The sequence below is a fragment of the Thamnophis sirtalis genome, unplaced genomic scaffold (assembly GCF_051295495.1).
Source record: "Thamnophis sirtalis isolate CommonGarterSnake01/CBP01778 unplaced genomic scaffold, rThaSir2_p1.2 scaffold_10, whole genome shotgun sequence".
Taxonomy (NCBI): domain Eukaryota; kingdom Metazoa; phylum Chordata; class Lepidosauria; order Squamata; family Natricidae; genus Thamnophis; species Thamnophis sirtalis.
This window is the reverse complement of record NW_028261390.1, coordinates 6,297,273-6,319,735: the sequence shown is the minus strand read 5'-3', so window position 1 is coordinate 6,319,735 and position 22,463 is coordinate 6,297,273. Positions and strand designations below refer to the sequence as shown.

The window sequence follows — 22,463 nt, the reverse complement described above, 5'->3', positions numbered from 1 at the left end:
GCACTGGGAAAAGGGCACTGGGAACTGAGGCTGCTTTGGAAAGATGGTTTAATGGTGGACAGGACCACATGGTTTGAAGTCCTGGGCAAAAAGGCCCATGGGAAAGAGAGAGAGACAGAGACAGAGAAAGACACACAGAGAGAAAAAGACACAGAGAGACAAAAAGAGAGAGACAGAGAGAGAAAGAGAGACAGAAAGAGAGAAACAGAGAAACACACACAGAGAGAGAAAGACAGAGAGACAGAGAAGGACACAGAGAGAGAGAGACAGAAAGAGAGACAGAGAGAGAGAAAGAGAGACAGAGAGATAGATAGAAAGAGAGAGAGAGAGAGAGAGAGAGAGAGAGATACCCTTTGTTGGGCTTTGAATTTGACCTTGTGTTCTGATTGGTTGTCAGACTCCCATGGGGCCATGCAGGGGCAACTCTGTGTAGACTGTCCTGAGTCCCAAGTTTGGTTGACTCTGGCTGGGTGATGATGTAATGAAAGGGCTTTTGGGATTCCTATTATGGCTCTGCCTGAAGGAGGTAGATCTTTGTTATGTAGAATAGATTGGCTCAGGCCTTAATGGCCCATTGATAAAGGTGTGTGGGGGGGTGAGTTTCTGCCTCCCTTTTAGGGGAAATATTCTGCCCTTTTAATATTTCCTAAAATATTTCATTTTTCTAGGAGAGGAGTGGGTGCTCTGTACATCACTTAGAGAGGGGTGTAAAGCACTGTAAAGCGGTATATAAGTCTAAGAGCTATTGCTATCTTCCTCCCTCCCTCCCTCCCTCCCTCCCTCCCTCCCTTCCCAGTGGTTAGAATGCAATATTGCAGGATAATTCTGCCCACTGCCAGGAGTTCAATCCTGACCAACTCAAGGTTGACTCAGCCTTCCATCCTTCCGAGGTGGGTCAAATGAGGACCCAGATTGTTGGGGGCAAGAGGCTGACTCTGTAAACCGCTTAGAGAGGGCTGTAAAAGCACTGCAAAGCGGTATATAAATCTAAGTGCAATTGCTATTACTTACTTCCTTCCTCCCTCCCTCCCTCCTCCCTCCCTTCCTTCCTTCCTTCCTTCCTTCCTTCCTCTCTTAATTCCCTTTCTCACTCTCCCTACTGGTGGCACAGTGGTTAGAATGCAGTATTACAGTTTAAGTCTGCCTACTACCAACAGTTCGATCCTGACCGGCTCAAGGTTGACTCAGCCTCCCATCCTTCCGAGGTGGGTAAAACGAGGATCCGGATTGTTGGGGGCAAGAGGCTGACTCTGTAAACCGCTTAGAGAGGGCTGTAAAAGCACTGCGAAGCGGTATATAAGTCTAAGTGCTGTGGCTATCGCTATACCTGTGCCTGATTTGAGTTCCTACTTCAGGGAGGGGAGAAATACGACGTCGATGAAGAGACCGTTCTAAGCATGTTTGATGCGGGTTATGAGACGACCCTCCCGATGTTTCGCCCGCTGCGTGTCGAGGGACTCCGTGATCTGCCAATGGACCTAAAGAAACACTTTGGAATACAATCTTCTCAAGTTACTGGAAAGGAACCAGATGAGGGTATTTGGTCTTCTAAGGTGGGTGAACTTCCAACATCCAGGTACACAGGGCTTTGAATGAAGATTATTTTTTTTTTAAATTTTGTTTTTAATTCTCTTATATGTAGTTACAGGTATACATTCACATAGTTATTGTTTATTGTTCTTATTTCTCTTTATCCCTTTTACATATAAAAAGTTAAAATATGAATTCTGGTTTGCTTTTCCTGGTTCACTGACAAAAGGGCGAACGACAAAAGCGCGCCCGACTAAACCACGGTGACAAAACCACAAGTTCTAAAGCTCGCTGACAAATGAGTGCTGAAGTGCGGCGACAACAGGGCGGTGATAGAAGCACACTGTAAACCTAACCCTAACCCTAACCCTAAACCTAACCCTGAACCTAACCCTAAACCTAACCCTGAACCTAACCCTAAACCTGACCCTAAACCTAACCCTGAACCTGACCCTAAACCTAACCCTGAACCTAACCCTGAACCTAACCCTAAACCTGACCCTTAATCTAACCCTAAACCTAACCCTAACCCTAACCCTAACCCTAAAACTAACCCTAACCCTAACCCTAACCCTAACCCTGAACCTAACCCTTAACCTAACCCTAACCCTAAACCTAACCCTGAACCTAACCCTAAACCTGACCCTAACCCTAACCCTAACCCTAACCCTAACCCTAACCCTAACCCTAACCCTAACCCTAACCCTTAACCTAACCCTGAACCTAACCCTAAACCTAACCCTAACCCTAACCCTGAACCTAACCCTAACCCTAACCCTAACCCTAACCCTAACCCTAACCCTAACCCTAACCCTAACCCTAACCCTAACCTCTAAACCTCTAAACCTAACCCTTACCTTAACTTAAATTGCGCTTCTGTCGCCGCGCTGTTGTCGCCGCATTGATGATGTCGCGTTGATGATGTCGCGGTTTTAGCACCGTGGTTTTGTCGGCACGCTTTTGTCATGCATGCATTTGTCGGGTCACGGCTTTTCCTATCATCCCATACACCGATTTTGTATTATCACCACCCTATTTTTTTATTTTTTTTTCTTTTGACCTTCCAAATGAAGATTATTTGTTAAGCCCTTTTTGGCTTTTGTTTGGGAGAACCGAAGACATTTTGCTTGCAAAGAAAAAAATAGAGATGCTTCGTACAGAGCAGGGATGTAAAACTCAAAGCCCGCGGGCCAGATGTGGCCCACGGGGTGCTTAGATCTGGCCTACGGGGCTACCCTGGAAACAGTGAGGACCTGGCCTGCAGTGCCTCTGCCAGCGAAAACGGGCTCCTGAGCTCCGTTTCCGGCTGCGACGGCCTCCTGCAACCCCAGTGAAAATGGAGATTGGGAAGGCAGCATGCCCAGAATCTGGCCAACTAAAGTTCAGTACTGAATTGGGGCCAACTAAGAGTCAACGTAATTCAGGGGAGGCTGGATTTGCACCCTTTGTGGCAACGTAACGATTCTAAGTTGATGACGTGCTTAACTCCACCCTCCAGTTCTCCCTTCTCTGCTTCTACAGTTGATGGTTGCATTTTGAGTTCCTATGTTTGCTTCCAGCAGGAAGGGAGACATAATGGGATAGGTCAACTCCTAATCTTTGACCAGAGGTAGATTCCTACCGGTTCGGACCAGTTTGGCCAAGTAGGTAGTAACCGGACACGCACCTAAACCGGTTCTAGCCTCAGTGGCGCCATCTTGATTTTTCTGTTCTGCACGTGCGCAGAACGATCTTCATTCCCCCCCCCCCATTTTCTAATGTTGTGCACATGCTCAGACCTATTTAGGTGCAAATGTACACGCATGTGCAAAAAAGGTTTTCGGTGCCGAACCGGTAGCAATGCTGGCAGGGACCTTCCCCTTCCTTTGCCCCCATGAAAATGATGTCCCTTCCCTCTTCCTCTTCTCCCAGGGCCCCTGCCAATCCAGATGGGAGAGGAAGGTCAGATACGGCGCTTGGTACCTGGACCCGAAGACCTGGAGAAAACAGAAGGTGAACGAACCTTTGGAAGACCCAAAAGAGAGCAGCCTCAAGAACTCCAGAAGGCTCTTAAGCGAAGAGGTATGTTGCAGGTTCCTGTTGGGAGGAAGGAAGAGAGGGAGGGAGGGAGGAAAGAAGCACTTATTTTGAAGAGATTGGACGACCATTTATTATAGTTTCCTGCCTGAGCAGGGATTTGGACAAGGTCTCTTCCAACTTGGTTATTCTGTTCTGTTGTTATTCTGGGAAGGAAAGAAGGAAGGGAGGGAGGGAGGGAGGAAGGAAGGAAGGAAAGAAAGAAAGAAAAGGGAAGGGAGGGAGGGAGGAAGGGAAGGGGAAGGAAGGGAGGGAGGGAGGAAGGAAGGAAGGGAAAGGGAAAGGAGGGAGGGAGGAAGAAAGGAAAAGGGAAGGAATGGAGGGAGGGAGGAAGGAAGGGAAAGGGAAGGGAGGAAGGGGGGAAAGAAAGGGGAGGGAGGAAGGAAGGAAGGAAAGGGAAAGGAGGGAGGGAGGGAGGAAGGAAGGAAGGGAAAGGGAAAGGAGGGAGGGAGGAAGAAAGGAAAAGGGAAGGAATGGAGGGAGGGAGGAAGGAAGGGAAAGGGAAGGGAGGAAGGGGGAAAGAAAGGGGAGGGAGGAAGGAAGGAAGGGAAAGGGAAAGGAGGGAGGGAGGAAGAAAGGAAAAGGGAAGGAATGGAGGGAGGGAGGAAGGAAGGGAAAGGGAAGGGAGGAAGGGGGGAAAGAAAGGGGAGGGAGGAAGGAAGGAAGGGAAAGGGAAAGGAGGGAGGGAGGGAAGGAAGGAAGGAAGGAAAAGGGAAGGAAGGGAGGGAGGGAGGAAGGAAGGGAAAGGAGGGAGGGAGGAAGGAAGGAAGGAAAGGGAAGGAAGGGAGGGAGGGAGGAAGGAAGGAAGGAAAAGGGAAGGAAGGGAGGGAGGGAGGGAGGAAGGAAGGAAGGAAAAGGGAAGGGAGGGAGGGAGGGAGGGAGGAAAGAAGGAAAGAAGACTTATTTTGAAGAGATTGGACATCATTTGTTATAGAGTTTCCTGCCTGGGAAGGGGGTTGGACTAGAAGACCTCCAAGGTCCCTTCCAACTCTGTTATTCTGTTCTGTTATTCTGTTAAGTAAGTAAGTAAGTAAGGAAGGAAGGAAGGAAGGAAGGAAGGAAGGAAGGAAGGGAGGGAGGGAGGGAGGGAGGGAGGAAGGAAGGAAGGAAGGAAAGGGACGGGAAGGAGTCCTTATTCTGATTTTTGGATGATTTTTGCAGGAAGCCAAGCTCATACAGCTTCATGGGACTCACGCTTTCCAGGAATTCCTTGTAAAAAAAGGTTATCGGATACCAGAGGTAAACCTCAATGCCTACCCCTCACCTAGCCGTAGACCAATCTGTTGGCCTCCAGATGTTTCAGCATTTCTTTTGAATGGGCTGCAGCCAGCACAGCCAACCACCACCCCCAATATCTGGAGCGCATCAAGGCGCCATTCTCTGATTCCTGGCCTATAGTCCTCCTTTTTGGCAAAACCAAAGGGAATCCCTCTACATCTCCTGACCGACTATTTCTCTTCCCTGCCTGGTTTTACGGCAGGGCAGCTTTCTACTTCCATATCAGTGGTGGGATTCAATTTTTTAAACTATTGGTTCTGTGGGCGTGGCTTGGTGATCATGTGACTGGGTGCGCAGGACTTTTGTGGTCATGTGACTGTGGGAATGGCTTGGTGGCCATGTGACTGGGTGGGTGGGGCTTGGTGGCCATGTGACTGGGTGGGTGGGGCTTAGTGGCCATGTGACTGGGTGGGTGAGGCTTGGTGATCATGTGACTGGGTGGGTGGGGTTTGGTGGCCATGTGACTGGGTGGGCGTGGCTTGATCATAAATCATCTTTTTTTCAGTGCCATTGTAACTTCAAGCAGTCACTATATGAATGGTTGTAAAGGAGGGAAGGAAGGAGAGAAGGAGAGAAGAAAGGAGGGAAGGAAGGAGGGAATGTAGGAGAGAAGGAAGGGGGAAGGAAGGAGAGGAGAGAAGAAAGGAGGGAAGGAAGGAAGGAAGGAGGGAAGGAAGGAGGGAAGGAGAGAAGGAGGGAAGGGGGAAGGAGGGAGGGAAGGAAGGAGAGCAGGAGAGAAGAAACGAGGAAAGGAAAGAGGGAGGGAGGGAAGAAGAAGTAGGACCGTTGTAAGATAAGATGGATCTATGGGATGGTAAGAAAGCAATATTCAAGTATATTGTCAACTGTAGGGAAAAAATTGTTATAAATACATATTATTAATAACAGTTATGAGATCATATAATTGTGAATGTATATATGAAATTGATAAAATAAAAATTTATTTTTAAAAAAATGAATGGTTGTAAGTTGAGGACTACCTATGCCTACATGACATCTGGGTAGGGATGCTGAGGGTCTGCAGCCTGCAAAAGCCCACTCCCCTTTCGCTCCTCTTTTATTTCCTCTGGGAGGGGCCATTCATTGTCCACCTGTGGCCTTACTCCCAAGTTGACCCCTGTTCTTTAGCTCTTCCTTTCCTCTGGCAACTCAGCGCATGCGCACACTGGGAACAGGCTCCAGCTGTTCTTCTGCCTCACTGATCTCTAACTCTGAAGGCAGCTGATAACTGTCAGACGGCCCTGGCCCTATCTCTGCCTCCGACACAGAGCCCTCACCAGAGCCTTCCCCAGACTCCAGGACTGGCCCAGGTTCCTCCCCAACCTCCTCAGTCTCCGAATCTGCTGGCTGCTAGTGGGCCACAACCCTGCCTGAAAAACAGCTGATATTCCCCTTACCAAACATGACGACCCAAATTGTGATAGTCAGAGGAAAAGTTTATATTTCAGGAATCTGTTGGGGCAGAACCCCAGATCCTGCAGCCGCTTGGAAGCCTCACGGCCCCCTTCTATAAGATCCACATTTCTAAAGTCTTTGGGTCCGCAAAATTGGGGTCGCATTCCTTTTTGAACCATGGAGTGAGAAATTGTATGTTTTTTCTATTCAGTTTTTGCAGCAGATGCTGGAGGAACAAAATGACGCTGAGCCAAAAAGTGGGAGCTTTGAAGAACCCCAAGGATGGTGAACCCCAGAAATGCGAGGAGGTGCGAGAAGACGATTCCTCAGTAGTGGGAAACAAATATCGAGGCCAGAGAATCCAATGATCAAGAGAACGGAAGCCGACGATAGCTCTGTCGATGATATTATTTTGTTGGAAGGAAATGTCCTTCTGGGTTCGGCTCCAAGTGGGGAAAAAGACACTGGAAACATGGAGGCTGCTTGGAAAGATGGTTTTAATGGTGGACAGGACCCCATGCCTCGAGTCCTTCCAGATGTTGGGTGAAGAAGAAAAAGAGAGAGTTATGGGCTTGCTGAGAGTTCCTGAGTTTTTATACTCTCTGTTCAGCCCCACCTCTCTGTTTCCTGTTCCTGTGTAAGAAATGTATTCTGATTGGTTGTCATAACTCCCAGACTTAGCTAACTTTGTAGGTTTTGTCTTTTTTGAGTCCCAAGCTTGGTTGAGCATCGCTTCTTCCCAGGTGCCCTGTAGGGAGATGGGTAAAGTGCTAATACTATCACGCCTTAATCCCATCGCCCTGGAGCTGAAGGGGGAGATCTTTGTTATGTAGAATAGACTGGATCAGGCCTTTTAATGACCCATTGACAAAGGTGGGGGCTATTAAGAGTGAGTCTGCTTCCTGCCTAAAAACTTGTTTCTCCATCTCTGATTCAGAGAAATATAATATTTTCAATATTTCTCAGGATATTTCATTTTTCTAGGAGAAGGCTGGGTTTTAACTTCCTACAATTTGAATAGGAATTCTTTCTAGGGACATGTACCCGAATGAAACTTTCTGAGCGACGCCTGGTGAGGATTCCCTACCTAAATCCTTCGCCTTATTTTGAAACTGGTTGGAACAGAAGTTGCCTTCGGAAGTTGTGGGAGCTTCATCCCTGGAAGCTTTCAAGAAGAGGCTGGACTGTATCAGTAACATGAATAGCGTGTTAAAATATATTGTGAATTTAAAATAATAAAGACAAGGAAATTACAGGATTTTTGAGATATATTCCCAGAATTGATTAAACATTGCTAATATTTTGCATCATTAAGTAACCCTACATATTTGGAACAATTGAAATTAGGATGGAATAATGAGTAATTTGTAAAATATTAAATGATATTTACTTAGCGGAGGATAATAAACATAGGACACAAAGAAATGTTGTTTATGTTCAAAAGAATTATGGGAAAAAAGATAAACGATTATGGAAAGAGACTAATATTGTCTAAGATTAGTCTAAGATTTGAATATGTGTGTGTGTGTGTGTGTGTGTGTGTGTGTGTTGTTGTTGTTGTATTTGTAACAAAAAGGCAACAGTAAAAATATTGGGTTTCTGCCTGGATGGTCTCTTGTGACGAGCCGAAGGACAGAGAATGGAAGTAGTGATCTTCCTCCCATATTTAGGCATACCGAGGGTTGTAAAAATCTAATGTGTATATATATATATATATATATATATATATATATATATATATATATATATGTGTGTGTGTGTGTGTGTGTGTGTGTGTGTGTGTGTGTGTGTGTGTATGTATGTATGTATGTATGTATACACACACACATACATACATACATACACACACAAACACACACACAAACACACACACATACACCAGGGGTTGTGACACTAATTACATACCTATTTCCCTGGCTCAGCTGATAATAGGAGGAGAGCCTGTGGCTTAGTGGTTAACACATCTGCCTAATATGTAATACAGCCCAGGTTCGAATCCCAGTAAGGGTATGGCTAGCTGATGAGAGCTAAATAGCTTGAAATAGATCTATAGTAGTCTCCCTTTATTTATTTATCAGCACAAATACAACACACACACACACACACACACACACACACACACACACACACATATATATTCATATGATTATTGTTTGTGGTATGAAAAAGGATTACCAGTCAATGTACTGTTCATAAAATATGTATGTGTATCTCTCTCTCTCTCTCTCTCTCTCTCTCTCTCTCTCTCTCTCTCTCTCTCTCTTTATCTATCTATCTATCTATCATCTATCTATCTATCTATCTATCTATCTATCTATCTATCTATCTATCTATCTATCTATCTATCTATCTATCTGTTTTCATATGATTATGGTTTGTGGTATGAAAAAGGATTGACCCAGTCAATGTATTGTTCATAAAATATGTATGTGTATATGGAAAAAATAAAAACAAATATTTTTTTAAAAAGAAGAGACTTTACAGCGACTTGTCAAAAAATGGTGTAGGGTCTGCTTGGATGTAGGGGTTGGACTAGATGACCTACAAGGTCCCTTCCAACTCCCTTAATCTGTTTGAATCAGAATAAATGATGAGGTTGGAATCAACAGACCTGCTTGGTACACCTAGAAAAACTCCAGAGTCACCCAACGATGCTTCCACCAGTTTGTTTTTGCTGTCTCTAACCACACCCACCCACAAGTTGTGTTAGTTGTGTTTCCCCAACCACAATTGGCAGGAGATCCTGGGATTTTCAGTCTTAACGCAATATGTCCTTGTTGTGCACCGGAAGGGGGGTTTGTGCTGTGTGGCTGTCCCTCCTGCTTTAAAATACGATGTTCTAAAAGTTGTGATTGTTGGTTAAATTCTGCCCTAACATCACCCATTATGTGAGGCGAACTTCCAATTCTCCCAACAACCACAAGAGGTTTTTAAGGTGAGAGAATAAATGAAAAGGTAGAAAAGATGACAGAGAATCTCAGTCATCCAGTGTACTGACTGAAGCTTCCCAAAAGCACGAAGCCTTCTTCCTCGTCCCGATAAAACCCCTTTTTATTTAGTTTAAAGGAAATTCCTCTCCAGCAAAGTCCCGGCCAACAGTCTTTCATGAGGTTTTATAACTACAGACCAGTGGTGGGATTCAGCCGGTTCGCACCTATTCAGGAGAACCGGTTGGCAACTTTCTAAGCAGTTCGGAGAACCGGTTGTTGGAAGAAATCTCCTTTTGTTTTTTTCCACTTTACAGGGCTAATCCTGTAAGGAAGGCAGGAAGGAAACATTCTGGTGTTGTTTCTAGCCTAATCTTTATTAGGCTAGAGAGCCCAGGTGGCGCAGTGGTTAGAGTGCTGTACTGCAGGCTACTTCAGCTGACTGCTAGTTCAGCAGTTTGGCTGTTCAAATCTCACCGGCTCAGGGTTGACTCAGCCTTCCATCCTCCCGAGGTGGGTAAAATGAGGACCTGGATTGTTGGGGGCAAGAAGCTGACTCTGTAAACCGCTTAGAGAGGGCTGAAAGCCCTATGAAGTGGTATATAAGTCTAACTGCTATTGCTATTGCTATTTATTGACCTGCTTACAGAAACTGCCTCTCCGGTTAACCCTTATTCCATTGTAACAGCTAAGATCGACCTGAGTGACCTTGAGTTGGCCAAGCCCACCCAGTCACATGAACACTGAGCCCCACCTACCCAGATGGTCATTAGGGCAGAGAACCGGTTGCTAAATTATTTCAATCCCACCACTGCTACAGACCTTTATCAGGCTTGGAGAGCTGCCAGGCCGATATCTTCCAAACGCCACTCTGTAGCAGCAATTACTGGGCAAGAACTCAGGAACAGAAGTCTTCAGTCTAATGAATTGAACTCATTGTCTCCTGCAAACTCCACTCCCCTATTGCTCCAATTTATTCCCTATGGGAGGGGCCATTCGCCATCCACCTGTACCTTTACTCCCGAGTTGGCCCTTGTTCCTTAGCCGTTCCCTTCTCCCGGCAGCTCTACGCTTTCGCCGTCTCCCACTTTCTAGCCCGGTGCCTTAGCCACTAGACCAAACTGATTCTTTTTGCCACTTTCATAGCAGTTAAGACATCTAACCCATAAAGGTGAATCCCAATGAAACGACTGTCATTCTAATGAAATATCGTTTTATTGATGACACGCAATGAATGAAAAGGATAAGAATGCAGATAATAAGAGGAAAGCAATAGCTGTTTAAATTGGAAGAAGCATGTGGGAGAAATCACAAGGAAGCATTCTGCTGATGCAGAGGGAGAGATGGATAAGTTACGAAAGGTTCTTTTCAGCATTTAGAGCAACGTGAGCATGTCTACACCAAAGACTTAGGATGGCTACTCCCTTCACTCAAGGGAACTGAGCTTCCAAGAGAAAGATCTAAGTTACATGTCTCGGGAAATTTTGAGCAGCCAGGCCAAACTACAATTCCCAGGATCCTTTGGGATAATAGAATTTCATTTGAGCTCTTCCTTCCCCTTCTTAATTGTATAGCTTTTTAGTTCACGGATCAATTAAAGGGAAAGGTTCCCCTTGCGCATATGTGCTGGTCGTTCCCGACTCTAGGGGGGAGGTTCTCATCTCGGTTTCAAAGCCGAAGAGCCAGCGCTGTCCGAAGACGTCTCCGTGGTCATGTGGCCGGCATGACTCAACGCCGAAGGTGCACGGAACGCTGTGACCTTCCCACCAAAGGTGGTCCCTATTTTTATACTTGCATTTTTTTACGTGCTTTCGAACGGCTAGGTTGGCAGAAGCTGGGACAAGGAACGGGAGCTCACTCCGTTACGCGGCGATAGGGATGCGATAAGCCGCCGAACTGCTGGATCAATTACACGGATCAATTATCGATACTCAAATTGGCAGGGAGATGTGGAAGCAATTACTGGCACGATAAGGGACAAGGGACATTATCTGTGGTGTAGAGATACTCCCGGCGCTCAACAAAACAGGACAATTGTGGCCTAATCCGGATAGCAGGCTTCCGGGGTTAGCGATGTCTCAACGGTCGACGTTACCCCGTTGTGGGAGAACAAGGCAGATGCTGTGTAACACTTATTCCGGTCGTAGGTGTAGCAGGGCTCCTGGGGATGACCACATAAAGTGCTTGAGCCAAAGGTCACTCCGTTTGCAGTCCTCGAGGGGTCAAGACATTTGTCGCAGCTGGAACAAAAGACGGGAAGAGAAACAATTAAGCCCAGGTGATGAAAAAGAATATCCCAGAAATATCAATTAGGTTTCCTGTCTGCTTGCTGAAAGTGCAAAATGATTTTACGGAATTTCATTCGCTTAGCAGCTACTCCTGCCTTGGTCTTTATTCGTAGGAGAGGAGAAGGAACCTTAAATTGCTGTAGGAGTATATAGGGCAGAGGTGGGTTCCTACCAGTTCGCACCTATTCGGTAGAACCGGTTCGTCAAATCTACCGAACCGGTTAGAAGAGGTTCCACCAGTGGACCCGGAAAGCAGGGCACACCTACAGAAGAGGTTCCAAACTCTTTGAAACCCACCACTGGTCCTTGGATATGATTATTCTACACTATCATGCTCCTATTTATAAAACTCAGTGCCTCTGTGAAAGGTAAGGATGACTACTGCGTTTGTGGTGCAATCAGAACGTTGCGTGTGTTGAAGTTGTTTTAACGCAAACCAAAGATGCCTTTAAAAAAAAAGTTTACACCATATTCTTATGCATGCCAGGGCTGTGTGGGAGGTAATTTAAGGTGGTTCTGACAAGTGTTGTCGGCATCTTTATATCCGGTCACATGGGTGGCAAGCCACTCCCATCCGAGCCGAGGTGGCGCAGTGGTTAGGGTGCAGTACTGCAGGCCACTTCAGCTGACTGTTATCTGCAGTTCAGCGGTTCTAATCTCACCGGCTCAAGGTTGACTCAGCCTTCCATCCTTCCGAGGTGGGTGAAATGAGGACCCAGACTGTGGGGGGCGATATGCTGACTCTGTAAACCGCTTAGAGAGGGCTGAAAGCCCTATGAAGCGGTATATAAGTCTAACTGCTATTGCTATCCAGTCACATGGGCGGCAAGCCACTCCCATCCAGTCACATGGGTGGCAAACCTCTCCCATCCGGTCACATGGGCGGCAAGCCACTCCCACAAAGGAGGCCACACCCACAGAGTAGGTTCGAACAATTTTTGAAACCCACCACTGATATAGGGCCACGATGGCAAACCACAGGTGGCACACAGCACCTTCTCTGTGGGCACATGAGCCGTCACCCCAGCTCAGCTCTACCACGCATGCCTCCCACTAATCAGCTGGTTGTCAGGTGTGCTGCGCATGCAGGGAGAGGGGGGAACCTCAAACATGCACAGGGTGAAGCACACATGCATGGGGAGGAACACCGGAGGGCGCATACATGCACAGGGGGGTGGGGTGCATGTGGGGGCGGGACGCATGTGGGGGCAGGGCGCCATAGGTAGGTTGCTCCCGGTTTGGCCCGGATTGGGAGAACTGATAATAACAGCGGCGGGAGGTCGAAAAGTTGCAAGAGGGGATGGAATTCCTGGAATATTGCAACTGTCATAAATATGAGTCGGTCAGTTCTCAAGCATCTGAATGTAAATCACGTGAGCCATGGCTAAATAAATAAATAAGTGAATAATGAATATGTGGGTGCCAGTTTTAACCATAAATAACAGAAAGTTCCAAAGGAGTTTTTTTTTTCCAAAAGGCAGCTTGTTTTTTTCCCCCTGGAAATCATTTCACTTCTCCTCCAAGAAGCTTCTTCGGTTCTTCAGATGAGAAGCAAAACCCCTTCAAGGTGGGAACAAACGAAGCCCAGCTGCCTTGTGGAAAAAGCAATTTTGGGACAACCGTGACTTGGAGGACGGAGAATCTCCACAGATAAAAAAATAAGAGAAAGGCTTACAGTTTGGGGATCTTGTAGACAAATCTGGTTCTCACGGGTGAGGTGGGGTCCGAGATGTTCTCCCTGGCATTGAGGGGAACTCTGTAAATATGGAAATGGGGGAAAAAAATGACTGCATATTAATTTGTTCTCACGAAATGCAACAGGAATCTGTCTTTTGCCTTACGACAAAATGTCTTCCCGTTGTCTTCAGAAACGCAAAATGCCGAGAGAAGTTAAAGCATCGCTTACATGATACGGATGTTCCTCTCCAGGATTTCTTCTTGGGGGTTGTCTTTATCCGGGACAAATTTTGACGTCACCTTTACACACTGGCACTTGTTGTCCACCAGAACCTTCTCCTCATCTTCCTCCTCCTGCCAGTAAGCTTCAAAGAAATAATCCATCTGTTAAAACGACTGAAGTTCGCAGATGACACCACAGCGATCGGTCTTGTTCGAGACAACGATGAATCCGCATACAGGCGGGAGGTTGAACAACTAAACTCGTGGCGCGACCGGAACAATCTGGAACGGAACACACTCAAAACCGTAGAAATGGTGGTAAACTTTAGGAGAAACCCTCTGATACTACCACCTCTTACAATACTAAACAACAGAGTATCAATAGTAGCAGGGGTGGGTTTCTCGCCCCGTTCCAACCGGTTCGGTTGGAACGGGGCCGGTGGCATCCTCGTGCACGCACGCGGTGCACGCATGCGTACTAGCGTCTGTGCGATGCTCCAGCTGCTCCTGGAGGATCGCACAGGCACTGTATGCGTCCTGCGCAAGCGTGGAAGCGCAGAACTTGTCAAAACCGGGTAAGGAGCGCGGGCGGGCGGGTCGGCCCTTCGCCGTTCCCGGAAGTTACTTACTTCCGGGTTCGCCAACCAACCGGTTCGTGGGAACCGCCGCGAACCGGTTGAAACCCACCCCTGAATAGTAGAGTCCTTCACGTTTCTAGGTTCTATCCATATCTCAAGACCTACAATGGGCACCTAAGATCAAAAACGTCATCAAAAAAGCACAACAAAGAATGTTCTTTCAGCGCCAACTCAGGAAGCTCCAACTGCCCAAAGAGCTGCTGATTCTTTTCTACAGAGGAATCGTTGAGTCTTGTCATCTGCACCTCCATAACTGTCTGGTTTGGCTCTGCAACCCAACAAGACAGACGGAGACTTCAGAGGATAATCAGAACTGCAGAAAAAAACAATGGCTACCAACCTGCTTTCCATTGAGGGACCTTGTCAGGTGCTACTTCATTTAATAATCAGGAAAGAAACCACTCAACTCCATTTGGTTGAAATTAAGAATGCACTTTTACTAATTACAAACGAATAGTAGCAAAGCAAAGCTGAGTCTGATTAATGTGGCGCGAAAGCAATAGATATCATGTATAATTCAATCCCCTCCCCTTGGCACCCCAGTCCATAGTCCAATAATAATTCAACCCAACTGTCAGGTGGGAGATATCTTCAAAAAGCATCATCAGGGTGGAATGCTGGACAGTTAACCTTGGCGGGAAACTCCCTTCCTCCACATGCGCAATGAGGTGGTCAGGACAGCTTCTAGAATACTCCTCCAGCACGTAATTATTCCCCTCCCAAATACCATGCCCCCCCTCCCCGTTTCAATGGCAGCCGAAGCAAGACCTGTTCACTGCACAAGTCAAAAAGGGGGCAGTGAAAATATTTACAGACCCCTCACGTCCTGGACATAAATTGTTTCAACTCCTACCCTCAAAATGATGCTATAGAGCACTGCACACCAAGACAATTAGACACAAGGACAGGTTTTTCCCAGAACGCCCTCACTCTGCTGAACAAATAATTCCCTCAACACTGTCTAACTATTCACTAAGTCTGCATTACTATTACTATTAGTCTTCTCATTGTTCCTATCACCCGTCTCCTCCCACTTACGACTCCAGGACCTGTAATTTTGTTGCTTGTATCCTTACGATTTATATTGTTTCCTAATATGATTTGATTGCTTATTTGTACCCTATGACTATCATTAATTGTGTACCTTATGATTCTTGCACAATGCATGTTGTCCTTTCATGTACACTGAGAGCTTATGAACCAAAGACAAATTCCTTGTGTGTCCAATCATACTTGGCCAATAAATTATTCTATTCTATTCTATTCTATTCTATTCTATTCTATGTTCTGTTCTATTCTATTCTATGTTCTATTCTATTCTATTCTATATTCTATTCTATATTCTATTCTATATTCTGTTCTATATTCTATTCTATATTCTATTCTATATTCTATTCTATTCTATATTCTATTCTATTCTATTCTGTTCTGTTCTATTCTATGTTCTATTCTATTTTATATTCTATTCTATTCTATATTCTATTCTATATTCTATTCTATATTCTATTCTATATTCTATTCTGTTCTGTTCTATTCTATTCTATTCTGTTCTATTCTATTCTATTCTATTCTGTTCTATTCTATTCTATGTTCTATTCTATTCTATTCTATTCTATATTCTATATTCTATATTCTATATTCTATTCTATATTCTATTCTATTCTGCTCTGTTATGTTCTATTCCATTCTATTCTGTTCTATTCTATTCTATGTTCTATTCTATTCTATATTCTATTCTATATTCTATTCTGTTCTGTTCTGTTCTATTCTATTCTATGTTCTATTCTATTCTATTCTATTCTATGTTCTATTCTATTCTATGTTCTATTCTATTCTATGTTCTATTCTATTCTATTCTATTCTATTCTATATTCTATTCTATATTCTATTCTATTCTATGTTCTATTCTATTCTATTCTATTCTATTCTATGTTCTATTGTATTCTATGTTCTGTTCTATTCTATTCTATTCTATTCTATTCTATTCTATATTCTATTCTATATTCTATTCTATTCTATTCACGAATCACATTGGAAAATAATCAAGGAGAGAAGCAACCTAGAACTAAGGAGAAATCTGGCAGTTAGGACAATGAATTAGTGGAATGTCTTCCCTCAGAAGTTGCGGGGGGGGGGGGGGCTCCAACAATGGAGGTTTTTAAGAAGAGATTGGACAGCTGTCTGTCTGAAATGGTAGAGAGTCTCCTGCTTCAGCAGGGGGTTGGATTAGAAGACCTCCAAGGTCCCTTCCAACTCTGCCATTCTGTTGTTCAATGTGTCAATAAGACCATAAGAGATGAGAACATTTTTAATGTCTTTTAATCCGGTGTTTGATTTTAATCACGGGGGCGAGTCCAACAGTTATGAGACATCAAGGCTGGCTGAAAGAGAAGCTGGACTATTAATAATATTGAGAAATGCATCTGAAAAGGGCCGGAAGCTAAATTTAGGATAGGTGCAAAGGAAACCGAAAAAAACCCCATCCTTTCAAGGTGCATTTTCAGACACAAGGCAGGATTTTGCAAGCTAATTGTTAGATAACAAACGAATACTTGTGAATTAGCTGAGTCACACCTCTCTCCACGCTTTCTGCAACGCTGGCTGGGTTTGTGAATCTGGCAACCCCCCAAATTAGCCCATCATCTATTGAGTCAATATATTTGCACAAAGCTAAGCCTCGTCTGGTGTTCCAACTTGGATTTCAAATCAACCTTCTTACTGGCCCCAAAGGCAGAACCTGTAGACTTCAAACAGAGACGTTCTCTAGAAATTTCTTCTGTTGAGCCTTCTCAATGCAGAAAGCCTGCAGGCTCCTATAAACTTGTGGGTCGCCTGTAAGTTCTGAAGCTGCGTTTGATTGGGGGGGAGGGCTAATTTCATCTTGGTGTTGCCCTAATGCCAAGCCCCCGTCACCTGTAGCTCCTTCCCTGGAAGTTGCTATGTGTGTGAGGGAGGGGGGAGGGAGGGGGGAAGAGAAAGAGAGAGGGAGGAGGAGGGAGGGAGGGAGGAAGAGAGGGAGAAAGAGAGGGAGGGAGAGAGGGGGTGAGAAAGAGGGAGGGAGGAAGAGAGAAAGAGAGTGGGAGGGAGGAAGAGAGAGAGAGAGATGGAGGAAGGAAGAGAAAGAAAAAGAGAGGGAGGGGGAGGGAGGAAGGAAGAGAGAAGGAGGGGAGGGAGGGAGAGAGAAACAGAGAGGGAGGGAGAAAGACAGAGGAAGGGAGGGGAAGAGAGAGAGGAAGGAAGAGAGAAAGAGAGGGGGAGGGGGAGGGAGGAAGGAAGAGAGAGGGGGGAGGGGAAGAGAGGGAGGGAGGGAGAGAGAAACAGAGAGGGAGGGAGGAAGAGAGAGGGAGGGAGGGGAAGAGAGGGAGGGAGGAAGAGAGAAAGAGAGATAGAGGAAGGAAGAGAAAGAAAAAGAGAGGGAGGGGGAGGGAGGAAGGAAGAGAGGGGGAGGGGAGGGAGAGAGAGAGAAAGAGAAGGAGGGAGAAAGACAGAGGGAGGGAGGGGAAGAGAGAGAGGAAGGAAGAGAGAAAGAGAGGGGAGGGGGAGGGAGGGAGGAAGAGAGGGAGAGGGAGGGGAAGAGAGGGAGGGAGGGAGAAACAGAGAGGGAGGGAGGAAGAGAGAGGGAGGGAGGGGAAGAGAGGGAGGAAGGAAGAAAGAGAGAGAGAGGGAGGGAGAGGGAGGAAGGAAGAGAGGGGGAGGGGAGGGAGAGAGAGAGAGAAAGAGAAGGAGGGAGAAAGACAGAGGGAGGGAGGGGAAGAGAGAGAGGAAGGAAGAGAGAAAGAGAGGGGAGGGGGAGGGAGGGAGGAAGAGAGAGAGGGGGAGGGGAAGAGAGGGAGGGAGGGAGAAACAGAGAGGGAGGGAGGAAGAGAGAGGGAGGGAGGGGAAGAGAGGGAGGAAGGAAGAAAGAGAGAGAGAGGGAGGGGGAGGGAGGAAGGAAGAAAGAGAGAGGGAGGGGGAGAGAGGGAGGGAGGAAGAGAGAGAGAAACAGAGAGGGAGGGAGGAAGAAAGAGAGAGGGAGGAAGAGAGAGAGAAAGAGAGAGGGAGGGGGAGGGAAGAAGGAAGAAAGAGAGAGGGAGGGGGAGAGAGGGAGGGAGGAAGAGAGAGAGAAAGAGAGAGGGAGAAAGGAAGAGAGAGGGGGGGAGGGGGGGAGAGGTGTGTGACTCCATGAATGAGGCACAATTGAAAAAAGATGACCCATCTCCATCATTGTCCAGATATGTCAGTCAAAGGCTGGACTTTTTAAAGCTCCCCTCCCCTCTAATTGACAAGTCTGTTGTGTGCATATGTGAGGATGTTTTCATCTTTTCTTTTCATTTTTCAAGGTCATTAACATCCGTTGGGCTTTCTCCTTGGAGATACCATGTTGAGTTGACCGTTACTTAGTCACTGTGATACAAAAAAGATTCCGAGACCCTCGAAAAGAGCGCAGAGAAGCGCAACAAGGATGATTAGGGGGCTGGAGGCTAAACCACACGATGAACGACCGAGGGAGCTAGATATGCCTATCAAAGAGAAGGATTACTATGGTGGCAGTGTCCCAATATTTGAGGGGCTGTCCCAGAGAAGAGGGGGTTGACTTATTCTCCAAAGTACCTGAAGGCAGGACAAGAAGTAACAGGTGGAAGATCATTGAAGACAGATCCAAACTAAGGAGACATTTTCTGACAGCGAGAAGAATTAATCGGTGGAACAACTTGCCTCCAGAAGTTGTGAATGTTCCATCATTGGAGAGTTTAAGAAGAGTTTGGATAGCAATTTGTCCAGAATGGTATAGATAGAATCTCCTGCCATGGGCTGGACTAGAAGATCTCCAAGGTCCCTTCCATCCCTATTATTCTATGTTCTAGTTTTCAATTTTGAGAATCCAGGATTCCTTCAAGTAAAAGGCAGTTCTGTTAACAACCGTATATTTTTTCTCTTTCCCCCTTTCTCACAAGGTTGTGGGCACAGCTCATATCCACCCAACTGCACATTTCTAAGAGTTTTTGCAAAAAGCAGAAAAAGGCATCTATTATTTCACGTTTTTATGATTAGACAAAAAATGAATAACTCAAAAAAGTGAGGGTTTTTTTTTGTATTCATAAAATAAGAGATCATTCTGTAATTGCATTTCTATTTGTTGCAAAGCAAATTGGAACCTTCTTTTTATCCCCACCTCCCCTTTTGATTCTTTCTTTCTACACTTTCGCTTTTCTTTCTTTCTTTTCCTTACTGTTTCTCCTCTGCGTTAATTTTTGTTTTATGTGTTTTGTAAAATTTTAATAAAACATTTATTTTAAAAAAAACAATGCCCATCCATCTGGGTTACTTTTCCAATGCCAACTTCTGAACTTGTTTTTTGCGGGGAATTTAAGAAATACAATGAAGGGTGTTTCTACCAGAAATGAATTCTAAAAGTCAAGTCTGAAAAAAGACACTTCCACAGGGAGGATGGTAAAATATTGAAAGAGATCAAAATTCACAAGGCAAAAGTGATTATGCTCCCTTTGTCTAAGTAGGAAGGAAGGAATTTAGGTTATCCCATAAAATCAAACCAAAAAGTTCTCTTAGGATTAAGTACTTTGGGATTGTTATTTTAAAACAGAGCTATGAAAATGTAAGGAATTTAATTTTTTTAATGTAAAAAATACCGGGATGCTCATGTTATTGCATTAAAAGTATTTCAATTAGGTGTCTTGTTTCTTCTGTCTTCTCCCAACACTTTGAATCAGGATAAAATAAGGAATTTGGGTTCCACATTTCTTTCTTTTGAGCAACTGGGGAGACTTCTTACATGCAAGAAATATCGGAGTACTCATTTTATTGAGCTAGAAGTATTTAATGAATATTTGTATGCGTACCCTCTTCCTCCCGTCACTTTTAAATCAGGATAAAATAATTTATTTTAGCCCAGCGTTTCTTGCTTTTAACAAATAGCCGTTATTAATCCCTCAACATTTTAAATGAGGATAAAGTAAGCATTTTATTCAAGCATTTATTAATTTAAGGAATAACCTTTATTGTGCTCTGTGGGTAATGCAAAGTAAAGTTTTACAACTAAAATCATAAACTCTAAGATTATAGAAAGCTTCTACAAATAGAGCATTTTTTTTCTCTCTCTCTCTCCTCTCTCTCACACACATCTATCATCTATTTATCATCTATTATCTATCTGTCTCTCTGTCTCTCTATCTATCATCAATCTATCATCTGTCTATCTTCTATCATCTGTCTACCTTCTATCTATCCTGTCTATCATATGTCTATCATCTATCTGTCTGTCTATCCATATCTATCTATCTATCTATCTATCTATCTATCTATCTATCTATCTATCTATCTATATCTCATCCACCCATCCATCTATCATTGTCTACCATATACCTATCAACATGTCTGTCTATCTTTATCTGTCTGTCTATCTATCTATCTATCTATCTATCTATCTATCTATCTATCTATCTATCTATCTATCTATCCATCCATCCATCCATCCATCTCTATCTATCTATCTATCTATCTATCTATCTATCTATCTATCTATCTATCTATTTATCTATATCTCATCCACCCATCCATCAATCATTGTCTACCATATACCTATCAACATGTCTGTCTATATCTATCTATCTATCTATCTATCTATCTATCTATCTATCTATCTATCTATTTCTATCATCCATCCACCCATCCATCTATCATTGTCTACCAAATACGTGTCAATATGTCTATCCTATCTATCTATCTATCTATCTATCTATCTATCTATCTATCTATCTATCTATCTATCATCTATCTATCTATCTATTTCTATCATCCATCCATCCATCATTGTCTATCATATACCTACCAATATGTCTGTCTGTCCTATCTATCTATCTATCTATCTATCTATCTATCTATCTATCTATCTATCTATATCTCATCCACCCATCCATCTATCATTGTCTACCATATACCTATCAACATGTCTGTCTATCTTTATCTGTCTATCTATCTATCTATCTATCTATCTATCTATCTATCTATCTATCTATCTATTTATCTATATCTCATCCACCCATCCATCAATCATTGTCTACCATATACCTATCAACATGCCTGTCTATATCTATCTATCTATCTATCTATCTATCTATCTATCTATCTCTATCCATCCATCCATCCATCCATCCATCTCAACACTCATATGCTAATACAGTAGGAAAAGGATATGCACTCTTACTTTTATTAAATTACTGAAAAGTCCCCTATAAACCACATCAAGAGATGAATGCATCAGATAAAGCAATGCTTGCATATGGTTGTATGCACATATACATGCATACACATCCCTACCTTATAGTATTTTAAACCATCTAGCAAAATATATTTAGCCTCCTGTACCAGGATTATTTCTTTTTTGAAAAAAAAAAAGTCTCCTCGGAGAATTATTATGGACGTGCCAGTTTAAAACAATAGGCAATAACAAATCTGCAGGGATTTCTCTTCATCCATTTCACTTACCAGTCACCAGAACGATGCTGCAAAAAATGATCCCAATTCCACGGAATATCCAAGAAGTTTTCATCTTTAAGTCTGTGTTCCCTGTTGGGGGCTCCTCAACAAGGACGGTGTATGTGTGTGTGTGTGTGTGGAAGTGTTACACACCAGCTTTTTTGCCCCTTGAAAGACCAAGGCTGATTACAGGCGAGAGGCACTGAAGGCTGTGACCACACATTGTGAAACCACCAGCGAATGTCGGTTTACTAATCAAAGAGGAAACCTCCCCCAATTCTTTGAAAGCTCAACTAGACGGGAGAGATTTTTCTCCCCTACTTCATTAAGGTTTTTATTCATATTGATCGTAGTTTGTGGGTTGAGACACACACACATTGTGTAAATGGAAAAAATACGCAATCTAAAATGTGTGCGGTTATAAATGTGCTTTGAGCAAGTTTGTGGAGCTCTGCGATGATGTTTTTCAAACTTGGCAGCTTTAATAATAAAATAAATTTTATTATTATTTTATTTTGCTTATACAAACATGGCATCTTTGCAACACATTATACTTCTTTCACATGTGTGTTGTGTTCCTTTTATCTGTTCCTATAAATCTTACATACCCACATCTATATACAGATTTTCATATATCTTTTCATATACCAATTCTATATCATCTTATATTCTTTTAGTCTATTTTGTATTTCTACCTTTTATTCATTCTCTGGTTTTGTACTTGTTTTTTTTCATTTCTTAGTCTTTCTTCTTTTCTTTATTGCTTTCCTAGTTTTTCCCCTCTTTCCTCTAGCCAAACTTGGCAGCTTTAAGAGATGTGGACTTCGATTACCAGAATTCCCCAGCCAGCATGCTGGCTAGGGGAATTCTGGGAGGTGAAATCCACACATCTTCTGCAGATTAAAATCCAAACCCAGGCTTTCTGGAAGTTGAAATCCACACCTCTTAAAGTTGCTCTG

At 44.1% G+C, this 22,463-nt stretch overlaps 2 protein-coding genes across 2 annotated transcripts in view; one reads left to right on the top strand and one right to left on the bottom strand.

Annotated features, from left to right (window-relative positions):
- Window positions 1-7,769, top strand: part of LOC148043753 (protein FAM47E-like) — a gene marked incomplete in the record, with an annotated part of 24,385 nt that extends 16,616 nt beyond the window's left edge. Inside the window, 5 exon segments of the mRNA XM_087723976.1 lie at window positions 1,356-1,553; window positions 3,442-3,591; window positions 4,768-4,845; window positions 6,491-6,532; window positions 6,534-7,769. Of these exon segments, the coding sequence (XP_087580102.1) occupies window positions 1,356-1,553; window positions 3,442-3,591; window positions 4,768-4,845; window positions 6,491-6,532; window positions 6,534-6,647 (582 nt within the window).
- A 2,633-nt stretch (window positions 7,770-10,402) lies between these two features.
- On the bottom strand, window positions 10,403-21,747 carry JCHAIN (joining chain of multimeric IgA and IgM). Its single transcript, XM_087723974.1, has 4 exons — window positions 21,514-21,747; window positions 13,401-13,536; window positions 13,170-13,250; window positions 10,403-11,446 (listed from the first exon to the last, which is right to left on the bottom strand). Exons 1-4 carry the CDS (start codon window positions 21,575-21,577, stop codon window positions 11,248-11,250), a joined length of 480 nt encoding a protein of 159 aa, XP_087580100.1. The 5' UTR covers window positions 21,578-21,747; the 3' UTR covers window positions 10,403-11,247.
- Window positions 21,748-22,463: the final 716 nt, after the last annotated feature.